This window comes from Xiphophorus couchianus, chromosome 6, assembly GCF_001444195.1.
Source record: "Xiphophorus couchianus chromosome 6, X_couchianus-1.0, whole genome shotgun sequence".
Lineage (NCBI taxonomy): Eukaryota > Metazoa > Chordata > Actinopteri > Cyprinodontiformes > Poeciliidae > Xiphophorus > Xiphophorus couchianus.
Window position 1 is genome coordinate 9,040,393 of NC_040233.1, and position 12,872 is coordinate 9,053,264.

The 12,872-nt window shown below is 39.1% G+C and overlaps 1 protein-coding gene across 1 annotated transcript in view; it reads left to right on the plus strand.

Moving 5' to 3' along the window:
• The first annotated feature begins 3,902 nt into the window (after positions 1-3,902).
• pappa2 (pappalysin 2) overlaps positions 3,903-12,872 on the plus strand; it is a 69,042-nt gene continuing 60,072 nt past the window's right edge. The window contains exons 1-4 of the mRNA XM_028020911.1: positions 3,903-5,968; positions 9,875-10,107; positions 10,945-11,172; positions 11,335-11,933. Coding sequence (XP_027876712.1) covers positions 5,011-5,968; positions 9,875-10,107; positions 10,945-11,172; positions 11,335-11,933 — 2,018 coding nt within the window. The 5' untranslated portion in view covers positions 3,903-5,010. The remainder of the gene's footprint in view (positions 5,969-9,874; positions 10,108-10,944; positions 11,173-11,334; positions 11,934-12,872) is intronic.

Below are 12,872 nucleotides of genomic sequence, written 5' to 3' on the forward strand. Positions count from 1 at the left end.
TTGTACCCACTTGTACAACCAAAGTATTTTTCTATATTTAAGTTTAAGTAAATGTGGGAATCTAGAAAGGGAATGTGGCTATTTGACATTCGCATACAAGGAAGAGGTTATTTAGGTTTCATCAAGGATCATAATCCATTTGTAAGGGTCAAAATAAATTCCCAAAATAAATGTCAAAGGTGTAAACAACAGCCTTCTAGATCATCTAAAATTGAATTATTGAGACTTGAGGATATGTCTTATTGTCTATCTTCATGATTCATTTAGACATTTATAATGAAAGGTCAAATGCGCCATAATTTAAGTATGTTCAAAATCGGTGCATTTCTGTTCAAAAACAAAAACTTCAGCCCCAGTCAGGATTCAAACTCAGAACCCCAGACCTTGTTGATGACTTAACAGCTAACAACTGTGTACTAACAGAGTTAAAAGAGTTAAGAGTTGAAAGTTTTAATTACAAACAATTAAACTTAATATTTGCTTGTTTATATCTAATACATGATTAATTCTTTGGTCATAGTACGAATGTTAGCTAGCACTAGTTAGCGTGAAACAACAGTAAACAATCATCTAAGGTAGGCCTAAGGAAATTTTTCTTATAGTTTTAACTAAACTCACTTACACAACTGATGTCATGAACACTGCTATAATAGCATCAGTGTTCATGACAATTTTATATTTGTTATATCACGGTCTGTTAATTGTGTTCAAAATGGAGCTATGTGAAAAATGAGAAACCTTCCAGTTTCTTCTTTTAGGCCACAGTGTTCCCCCTCAGTGTTTGGTTAAAACTGCCTAACTTCTGTCCCAACAACATAAACTCAGAAATACATCCAGCAGTCATTACTGGGTAAGTACACCTGTCTTTTGCGTTAGCATGTTGGAACTAGCAAGCTTATCTGTTTGCATTACTCAAAATACTGATAAATTGCAAACTGTCTGTCAGATGTTTTCCTCCTTAGTTCACGGTTTTCTTCAAGCATGAAAACTGCAGAAAAAAACCCAATGATCAAAGGCTGTCATTTCATTCTTTTGTGAAACCCCATTAAACATCTAACATGGACAGACTCCATGTCATGTTCCCTTTAGATCCTTTTATTTGATAGTTTCAGTGAATTTTATTTTACCGTTAAAGCCGTTTATTCCTCCATCTCACCCTGTGCTACCACTCTCCGCTCAGCTGGGTTTATTTTCATCCTGGATCGTCCACGAAAAAAATAAAAAAGGTCTGCTTAACTGGGGTAGCATATTTTGGAAGAAAGCTTTTCATGTGCAGGACAGATGTTGTATCTGCCTGAGTTGTACCGCCACAGAGAGGCAAACCAGGAGAGAGGGATAGAGTTAGATTAAGAGAACAGACAAACAGGAAGAAAAGACAAAAGGTAGAACAGGGTTTTGGGTGAAAGAAAATTGCAAGCCCCCTTCCATCTCTACTAGAGCCACCTCCAACAACATTCATCCATTACATGCCGACAGGGGAGCCTCGGATTACTCCACTCTGTGCTTAAATGCATTTTGAGAAGGTATTTTTCATTCCTTTCAAAGGTGTGTGACTTTATAAAACTAGGATCAATCATGGGAAACCTTTTGGGACCCCTAGAAGGTTTTGATCAAACAGCGAAACGGAATGCCAAGTATTTCAACCATCTGCACTTCGACTAACAACAGGAAAACAATGCGCACAGAAATAGAGTGATGCAAACAGGATGAAGTTCTACATAACTAAATATACCAGATCTAAGAGTCAGGTTTTTGGATTCAAATCCTTCCTATTGACTTCGAGCGTAAGTGAGGGCAGTGTTAAACGGCTTTAACTCAGAAGGAGACAGGAACCTACGGAAAAGCATTACAAAAGACGTATGTTTTTGTTTATTATGTAACTCAGACGCCGGTGAAATAGCATGAAGACAGTGAAGGAAATCAGTTATCATTTTTCAAAATTAAAGCACTAATATTGAATTGAAAGACACTAAATCCTGGTATACGTTTATCATTCAGATCTTATTTTGCTCATTGAATGAATTTCTACTACTAGCTACAGACCACTTTCACTTAACTTACCGGTATTTCAAAATCACCCTTTAAACAAAGTCATCCCATCTACCCGTGAGCATTACCATTGCGGAGATGTATCATGTTAAATTGTCAAGTTTAAAAGCCACATACTTCTTTTCACTGTGTTGTTCCACTGGTTTAAAATCCTCTGAATGAGCAGTCAGAAGAAGTGACCCAAGATTTTCAGTTTTTTATAAAGAATGGAGTAACATACCCTTGCCCCTGCCCCACTTGTTGCTGTGTGTTTCACTTTCCCTTCGGCTACAAGACAAACGAATTTGGAACCCACACATCACTCATCAAGCCGACAGACTGACTCATAAACCAGCTAAAATCAACTATTACACTGTATAAAAACAAAAGGTATTTTCTTTAAAAATGATTACAATTGCGCTTTTATCCCTATAGCGTCAATATAACCTATGCATCAAAATAACAATACATGTTTCATATGACATAATACTTAATATGTTATGCAATTTAAAGAATGTTGTATATTTTAGTTCAATATAATTATGTATTCACCCTAATTATGGGATATTATTACTTAAACTTAAACATCATATACTGGCACATGTCTAGTCCTATGCTACATTAAATTGGTCTTGGAACAAGCAATTATTAACCAGTTATTAGAACTGTGGCTATAACATACAAACATGCCCCTCTTAGTTTGAAAGCATGAAATTGAGAAAAGTACATTGTTGCCTCTTGATATTGCAAATGGTAGTTAGGACCAAAACCATAAGCAAATTGTACTAATTTTGCATATTTCAACTAGAACACTCTACTAGACTAGAGTGACAAGACTTGCAGTTCCAAGGTCATCATTGCTTGTTGAAAACTGGGAAACCAATGGGATTTGCTGTGTGTGCCTTTTAATGAACTGTAGCGTAATAAGCAGATTATACTGGTAGAGTTTATATATCAGGAGGTGAAACTGGATTTGTTTATTCCTACTTATTCTGATTCGGGATCGAAACTCAGAGAAACTGCCTCCCGAGCATCCTGTCTCTTTTGGTGCTTGTTCAATTTTATTTTTTTAACCCTATTTTGAATTTGTTGTTGTTGTTGTTGAAATAAACCCCATTTTAAACTTTCCTACCTTTGAGTCCAGGTCTGCTTGCTATCTCTAAAGGAAGAAAACAGTAGGTTTATGAGTGAATATACATTTAAGATCAGCTTCAGAGCAGGTCTCTTTCTTTTATAAGATCCTTTTATGATCATGCTTTATTTTCATGTCTTTATTCTGATTCCCTGTGAAGCACGCTGGTGTGACTTGTTTATGAATGGTGCTAAATAAATAAACTTCCCTGGTCTTATGGCTTGTTGCCTTCATCCCTTGCCTCATCAATTTAATTCTGTGTCCTAAACAAATCCAAGATGTTCAGCAAGTGTCAGAATCTCATTACATCACAAAAACAAAACAAAACAAAACCAAAAAAAAACAAAACACCCGGTGTACTGTGAAGGACTGCACGGTGGTGAAATCTGCGCGTCTGGATCTGAGAGGTCTGGATACTTCTACCACCGGATGATGATGGACGGATGGGTGGATGGATAAGGTCAAAGACAAGAATGATAACTACATAAATAAACTTTACAACCTCTTTCCTGTCTCCGCTCTGGATCAGAGGGATGCAGAGGCGGTTTAGCGCCGCATGGGCAGAGGAGAAAAGGAGAGAAGAGGATTTCCCTTGTAAAACTTACGTGAGAAGGCGAGGGCAGAACCCCCCCCCCCCTCCTCCCCCGATCCCACCTCCACCTCCTCCTCCTTCTCCACCACCACACTTCCCCTACCGGTGATGTCAGGACGGGTAGGGGCTCCCTGATAAAAACCTTTGGACTCGAATGAGGAAGGGTAAGTGAAAAAGAGAGAGAGGGAGAGACAGAGATGGAGTGAATGAAGGAGGATATTACTACTACTGCATGGACCGGTGCAGCAGCACTTAGACGCTCTTTGGGTCGCACACAGACGCACAGCAAAACCAAAAGAGGAGCTGACGCGCAGAAACCGAACTGTGATTTATTGGACGAATAATTTTTTTTTTTGGTATCCACTCTTTTAGAAATTAAATAGCGCTTTCTCAAAAAGTAGGGTGTCTATAATAGGGGCTGGCATTGCATCCCCCTCCCCCCTTTTGGAGTTTGTTACTCGGACTCACCTTGCAGGCATATTGTTGGAGCGGGACGCACAAAACGTTGGCATAATGGTCAGGTAAACGAGAAAGGGAGTAGCATATTTAAAAAGAAAAAAGAAAATAAAAGAGAGAGAGATCCAACTTTGAATGAAATAGAATTCAATCATTTGTCAGTGTAACTAGGATTTAAAAAAAAAAAAAAACAGCATCTGCAGCTACATTTTCCTCCGCAATAAAATTATCCTGTTGATTTTTTGGGACTCTAAATCAGCCCGGTGACGTCTTTATGGTGTGGTTTTACTTGTGGGGCTCACTGAACTGTTAAGACGTTTATTTCCCCTGACTACTTGTAAACAAATAGAGAATTAGAGGCTTCACATATTTTGCAGAGCGGGCTTTACACGAATAGGAAGGAGGCAAAGTGCGGTCTATTTTATGTAATGCAAAGTGCAGAATTGAGTTTCAGCATTTTACTTGGCTCACCTTACTGAACGATTTATTGTAAACTTGTAAACCTCTTAAACTTTCAAATTTCTAGTTTGCTGCTATTTGTAAGTATTTAGAGGACCTTTGATTTTTAAATCGTTTTAAATTAATTGGCAGCATTGGAATGCACTGATTCAATATACTTTATTTCTTTTTTTAAAATCGTAAATCTTTTTAAAGCAGATTAATTTTACTTACAAAAAAGAAAAAAAAAACCCGCAACTGTTTAATTCCTGAGGAAATGTGGACAAACGATCCACTGTGAGACCTCTTGGAAAGAGGTTTTAAACACTATTTCAAACAAATCCCTCTTTAACCTCGAGGCAAAATGTTGTTGATCAGACTACTGCCTATTTTCCTCGTCGTCATCACAAACACGTGGCTGCTCAGCCCGGTTCGCTCCGATACTCTCAGCCGGCACAAGCGCTCCTTGGCCCGCCGGGCAGACAGCGAGCTGTCCAGGATAGCAGCAGGTGAACCCTGTTTCGTCTCACCGTCCCGACTGAAACCGCGCGTCCTCTTCCCGACGCAACACCGCCCTCCAGCGGCCCTACCGAGGACGTCCACGAGTCGAAGAGCGCGCTTCACCGTTAAAGGCGCTCGAGAGGTTTGTCCCGGTGGGTGCGGGCTTGACACCGAGCTGCGAGAGGTCGCTCCGGCGCGGAGAGAGCACGAAGGCAGGGGTGATACCGGTGACCTGGCAGAGAGAGTGGGGGGATATCCGACATTATTCGACCGGTTTTATGAAAATAATATTCGAAACGACGAAAGGGAGTCAAATTATGTCAGGGAAGATGCCCCACACCCTCCCGGGAGGTTCGGTGTTAAAGACACCGAGGAGAGAGTTTCTTCTCGCTTTAGGGTTTCCCGCAGCGTCGACGTGAAGAAGCTTCGCTACGAGAAAGAGGACAACGTCAGGTGGGAGAAAGTTCCTCCCGAGAGCTCCACAGTTCACAGGGGGCTCCAGGTCCCCCACAGACTGAGGCAAGATGACCGAGATGGAGACAATCAGTCGTCCACAATGACCGTGGCGGATGCTGTCGCTACGGAGGACTACTCTGGGGAGGTGGAGGAGGCGGATGCAGCCGCGGACTCCCCCAATAACAGCTGGGGAACCACATTGCCAAGAGTGCCCCCTTCCTGGATGACAGCTCTGTACTTTAACGAGCACCGGGAGCAGCTGAAGGTGAAACTGGCCGAGGGAGTCGAGCTGCCGCGGGACAAGTTCGGCTTGGAGCTGTGGGTGAAGCCAGAAGGCGGGCAGAGCAACCCGGCGGTCATAGCAGGTGGGTGTAAATGATAGCCATCACTGCATCACTGCTCATCAGCTATGTAACACTGCAACGTTTTGAAAACGCTATGATTATTAATCTCCCCTCATCCAGCGTCTGGATGTTCAGTGACAGACGCATGTTACCAACAGCTTATAGAAACAATAAATATGTGGACTGATCCATTCAGATTGCTCCAGGAAAACAATCATGTGTTTGGTGTGCAAAATATTGGCAATATTGATGAAATAATTAGACTGTTTTTTTTTTTAACTTTGTTAATCTTTTTAATATAGTGATAAGTTGCCAAACATTTTCAGACTGTTGAATCTGCTGTGGGAGCCTGCCCAGTTTTATATGGGCTCATCAACTAGAAGTGATGACACAGAGTTGAATTGCAAGAAATATGAATTTACAAGGAGGCAAATTAGAGCCGCACTGATGCTGTGGTTCACATTGGATCGGAAACGCTGCTTTTTGTTTTGTCACATAGATGCTGTGACAAAACAGTTTAGAAATTCTTAATGGGTTTTGGAATATTTTAGAAGCAATTTGTATGTTAAAGTTTATCACAACTCTAAAGACTCAGCTAAGAAGACAGCATAAGCACTGTGTGGTGCCTATACTCGTAAACTATGAAAACACATAAAATTTGGTCATCCCTGCACTGAATGATCACTGCTGAAGGTGCTGAGTAACTCTACTTTGGTTGCTCAGCCCCTTCTGGTATGTCATTCTCACTGTACGAATACCACATGTGAACATATCCCAGTTTCACAGTATCTCTGTATTTATACAACATTAAAACATAAATGTGTAACATAATCCAAACAATAGCTAATTCTCCTCATGACAAATAATATAAAGTCATGATTTTACTGTCTCCTATTCATGTTAAGCAATTTTTTCCATTAACACCCTGCTAAATTTAACATTCAAATTAAAATAAACATACTAATTTAGTAAAATGTTTAACTTTTATGCTATTCTACTGTTGATTAAGTCGCATTGAAAATTTGGCATGTAACAGTATACAAAAATAGGTTCAATAGATGCCTTGGCTCTTAAGTCATGATTGGTATGTTTTTCTTACACTTTAATCAAGGGAAATCATATTGTTCTATTTCCAAATGAAATGTTAAATGACTTGGTCCCCTAAGCTCAAAAATTCAGTTTGTGTCTCACCTACACATCCTTTCCATACCTTCTTTTACTGAGCACATTAAAAGAATTTGACCAGCAGCTAGAAATACACTGATCCAATGATCGCATGACGACAAAATATCTGTTTTTTTCCCAGCATAAAGAATGTGCTGTATTTGAAAAGCTGCCCCGCTTGACAGACAAACACATACATCAACCAAATTAAAAAGGATAAAAGCGCTAGGGTGCAACACCACAGCTGTCTTGATAGGGAGGGAGACCACAAACTGTTACGTCCGCTCACATTTACTCTGATCAAAGATCCTGTTGCATTACTCAACTATTTTCCCCTCATTGCTTCCTTATGTTAGAGCAACATTTTACTGTGGCACGGGCTTTTCTCTTTGTAGTGTCCTAAAGGAATATAACAAATACAGTGAAAAACAAAGTCCTATTGTTTCTGGCAGACATGGCACTGACACCAGTTTGACTTCTGGTGAGCCTTTAATGATGAGCTTGTTTCGTTATTTTACTCGACTCCCTAGTTTCTTTATTGATCTCTTCATAAGTTGTACACAGAGCAATTCACAGCAGAAACCTGGGTAAACACTGAATTATTAATAGAGGTGCTCTAATCAGAATTTGTTGGGTGATGTCTGATCTCTGCTTTTTCTAAAGTTTTGTCAGATAATGATTTTAGCAGTCTAATTTCTATTTAATAACAAAAAAAAAACAATATTTAAAGAACAGCATCTATTTTTCTTTCATAAGAAGTCATTACTTACATGAAATAATACAAATGCCATGATAGATATTGCATATGTGAGAAAGCAGTAGTTTTAAAATAGGATTTTACTAATATTTTAAAACAAGGATTAAAAAGTTATAGTGTTGACACTACAGACCAGACAATCAGCCTGCTATGTTAGCAATACGAGGTGAGTGCAGCTAGCATAAGTACAACAGTGGTTCATATTTACAAGCAACTGTAGGGGTTTACTTCAGTGACTTCCAAAATCACGTTCAGCATTTTGAATGACAGAGATACAAAGCTCCAGAAGACAAAATGCAGTAACTTTGCTGTGTTCTCTTCAGCCTTCCTGTTATTTGCTGAAAGTCTTGCTCTCTCTTGCTTGCTCAAGTTCTAATTAAACCATAAAACTTGAACATGTCTTACCATTCAATTTCCTTCGAAATACCTTTCTATATATTTGACTATATTTTTCATTAAATGTGTAATATACCAACATTTCCAATTAATTTGACCCATTACGATATTTTAGTATTGATATGTCAGTCTTTTTCAGCTGTTAAACCTAAATACTGCTGGTTGTCATATTTAAATGGATAAAGGTCACCTGTGACAGGTATAAAAAGACTAGTTTATTTTTATTTGAAGCACAATTACATAAAAAATAAATATATTTCAAATCAAAACTTTAGACTTCACTTTACTATTAAGAAGCTTAAACAATTCTATGTGAGTAACTATTTTGAAACGAGCCAAAAACAGGCCAGAGCTGGCCTTCTCTGCACATCTTATTGGATGCCAAGGGTGAATTTCAGAGTATTGTTAAACTGCTAACAACGGCATATCATTGAGATAGTACAAACTAGATTAATATACCTAATACTGGAACTGAATATAAATATTACGAAACAATCCTTCTTAGCAAACATCTCAAACTGAACACTACAGACCTTGCAAGTAAACAGCTGTCAGACTCGGTTAGGATCAAGCTGGTGAACACAGCAGAACATTTAGCAGCAAAAGAACCTGGATTTCCTTTGAGAGTTGGAGCAAAGCTAATATTGGAGTTGCTACAAAAAAAATTAGCCCCAGCTGCAAAATGTGTAAATAGCCAACTGTTTTCTAACACGTTCGCCAGCGATTTGTGGCCCACATCCAAAATAAATACAGCTTTAAAACATCAGCATCTGATTTAGCTCAGTGTAATAATCATGATAATGCCTGGTAGTGCAAATGTCTCTCAAAATTAAGAACACATTTACCATAAACTCTGTTGTTTTTGCAAATAAAATGTTCTCATCTGGTGTTGCATGAACCACTTAAAAACAACACCCACTTCCTGTTTTGTGCTATTCGATATTACATCCACAACACTGTAAAACAGTTTAACGCATTTTTCCCAGGAGATGACCTAGATGTCTGGTCATGCAAGGCTAAAAGTGCTATTTGCTTAAAAGTGCCGTTTGTGGCACTGACCACCACATAGCAGCACTCTTTGGTTGAGTACACTGTAATTTAATGGATTTTATACATCTAATTAATTAAATTTATGGCAGCTTTCTAAACTAGCTCAGATTCATTGGAATATTTTACTGCAGTTTCCCCACTTCATACAATCACACATGCATACATGTTTAAGTTTATGCCCATGCGTGCACACGTACTGCACTGTGGAGGGTGAAGGGGTTCCCTGACCCTTCCCTGTCCCAGTTGTTTGACATCTGGGGAGCAGATGTGTGCCTGAGACTGTTGCAACAGCAGATGGAAACATCAAGGCCTTGGTTTGGCTTAGTTAGAAATCCCTGTCTCTCTCTCCCTTCCCTGCTGCCTTTGACTCTGTGTTTTCTATCTTTCCCTGTGACTATATCACTGCCACTGTGCAAGCACACTTTCATTCCCTCAGTCCCTAAGTGTAATCCACTGGAAGATGGTTGTTTGTTTGTGTTTACAGATTTTTCCTGTGGGAATGGTGCCATTTACTTTCTGAAGATTCTTATTAAGTCCAATTACTTTTCTCTGCATCTCAGGTGTATTTGACAACTGCTCACATTCACTGAGTGAGAAGGGCTGGTCCGTTGGCATTCGCACCATGGAGCCAGCTGGCACCAAAGACGCGCGGTTCTACTTCACGCTTCGCACAGACAGAGCTGTGAAATCCACCACCATCTCCAGCCACCACCGTTACCGAGCTAATGCTTGGACGCACCTGATGGCCACATACAATGGTCACAACATGACCCTGTATGTTGATGGGGCTAAGGTGTGTCACATATGGGTTTTGAGCATTTTGAAAGAATTATATAAATTTGATAATAAGTCCAAATTTGTGTTTTCAATTGTGCGTTTCACGCTTTACTAAATATCTCTCTACTTCTTTATCAGGGACAAGGAAAAACATTTTTAAAGTTCTTTAAGCTTCTGATCACTTAGAAATGTTCTTTTTTCTATTTTACCAATTATTTGTTATTTTTAGTCTTTGATGTAACAGTGAGTAGTTCTTTGCATAAACTATTGCAGTGTACAATGTTAAGTAGGGTTGGGCGATATGACTGAAAAACACAGCAAAATCATTTAATATTAGTTGATATCAACAATTATTGATTGGTGTTTTGTTTTAAATATTTGAAATCCAACCAAACTGCGGAAAGCCACAGGAAACTGTGACTTTCCTGTTTTAGTCACAGTTTTCATTCCACACTGTTGTTTATTTTTAAGCAGTTATGAGGCAAAGTGGAGAAACTATGCAAGTTACACAACACGTTGTTGTTAGGTAGCCAAACAGCAAGTGAGTTAGTTGATGCCACTCAAGAGAGGTTGAACAGCTAAAGTATTTCCTCTGTCCACATCCCTAGAATGCTGTGCAGTAACTGAAAGCCAAAAATTAGCACTTCCTTATGTATGATGAGTGTGCTTAAACTTCTGGCCAGAACTGTATGTAGCAAAGACAACAACATTTAATAAGTAAGATTACAGAGTGTAGTTCTAATGTGTTTCTCTAAAAATATGTAACCCAATGTTTCAGTATTTATGTGATGTGGAATTAAAAGATAATAATCCTCCACTTTTGGAATGTTTCCTTTTTCTTTATTTGTCTTAGATGGGAGAAAGCAGCCTCCAGTCTGGGGATCTCTACAGTCCCTTCATGCAGACCTGCAGAACTCTGTTTCTTGGGAGTAAACAATCTGATCTTGGTCAAAGCTTTAGAGGCCACATTGGAGGAGTGATCCTGTGGGGCTATGCTCGCTCTCATCAGGATCTACTAAAGCCACCGCTTCAAATCGATTTGAATGAGCCAGTTTTGGCAATGTGGGCGGATTTTACCAATGTAAATAGCTTATATTGTTGTATTTCAGTTGCAAACGGTCAAGTCTTTTCAGCAATCTAAGAAGCTAAAGCTAAATTTGAATTTGCGTTGAATTGATTTGAGAATTGTCTCATACAGCACTAAAGTTTTGGCAAAATGTTTACAATTGCATTTGTTTTCAAGGTGGAACGGCTTTGGAGCCCTTACAAAACTGCCCTGCATCCAACTGTCATCATTACTCCAGCACCAGAACAAGAACTTGTCTCATCCTTTCTCCCACCAGCATGTGGCCAGACACAGTGCGACAACACAGACATCATCTCTGGCTACAACAACAACTGGCAGCTCCGGACACCCAAACGCATTCGCTACCGGATTGTCAATCTCTCGGAAGATGACGGTGGGAATCCAACAGTGACACCAGAACAGATCCAAGTTCAGCATCAGGCTCTACGTGAGGCGTTTCAGCCTTACAACATCACCCTGGAGCTGAGCGTCCACACCGTGAAAAACTCCAGCCTTCGACAGAGATTCATCCTCAGCAACTGTCGAATTGGCAAGATTGGGAACCGGCAGTGCGATCCAGAGTGTGACCACCCAAGGACCGGCCACGATGGAGGCGACTGTCTCAGACTAGGGTACTGTTACAACTGGAAAAGGCAGGATGGGGTTTGTGACATGGAGTGCAACACCATAAAATTTGAATATGATGACGGAGACTGCTGTGATCCAGATGTCACGGACGTTTCTAAGACCTGCTTTGACCCTGAATCTCCTGACAGGTGAGGTTAATGAGCGCTTGATGGAACATAAGTATTGTAGGAAAGTGATCATTCCCTGTTTGTCACAAATAGGCAACAGACAAGTTAAAGCAAACCAAAGAAGAAACCTAAATCACTAAAAGCAACACAAGGATCATAAAATCCAACAGAATGTAAACTATTTTGGTGATATAGTTATACTCCTTAAACTTTACACATTTTGTCAAGACACATCAATATACTTACCTTGGAATTTATTTTGTAAAATGGTTTACAAAGGTTTTTAGAAATAAAAAAAAAAAATCACAAGTATTGTGTGCGTTTGCATTCAGCCCCCCTTTTCTCTAATGCTCCTAAAAAATCTAATGCTATTCTACTGTTTCTAGTAATCTAGTAAAAGTCACTATATCGACAAATAAAATCCTCCTATGTATAATTAAATCTCAGTACAAATAACTGCTGCACAATATTTTACAAGTGTATCATTATTGTATTATAGCCAGTAGTATATTAGGTGATGCTTTTTGTTTAGTGATGCAGAAAAGAGAGCATTAAAATGTTATGTTTAAGGTAATCACAAACTACAACTAATATGATTGACAGCAAAAATATGCAACTTAAAAAAAGCACTGTTGAGATGGAAATACTGAATTTGATATTCCAAGGGTATTAATACTTTTGCCAGTAGATAGTATGAACGAGTGTTAAAACTAAACAGACAGACAATCTGGCAGAAAGGAGAGGAGAGGAAACAAAAAAGCCTGTACACTTGGAGATGTAATCAGCTAAATGAAATCCAGCTGTAAACAATCAGTAAAATGAAACCTGGCAGAGTACTAGATTAAACAGAATGTGCAAACACTAGAGCTCCACAACATATAAAAACAGGAAATAAAGTTAAATACAATTCAGGACATGAACAAACTACAAAAACTGACAGAACACAGAACAGGAGTAAAA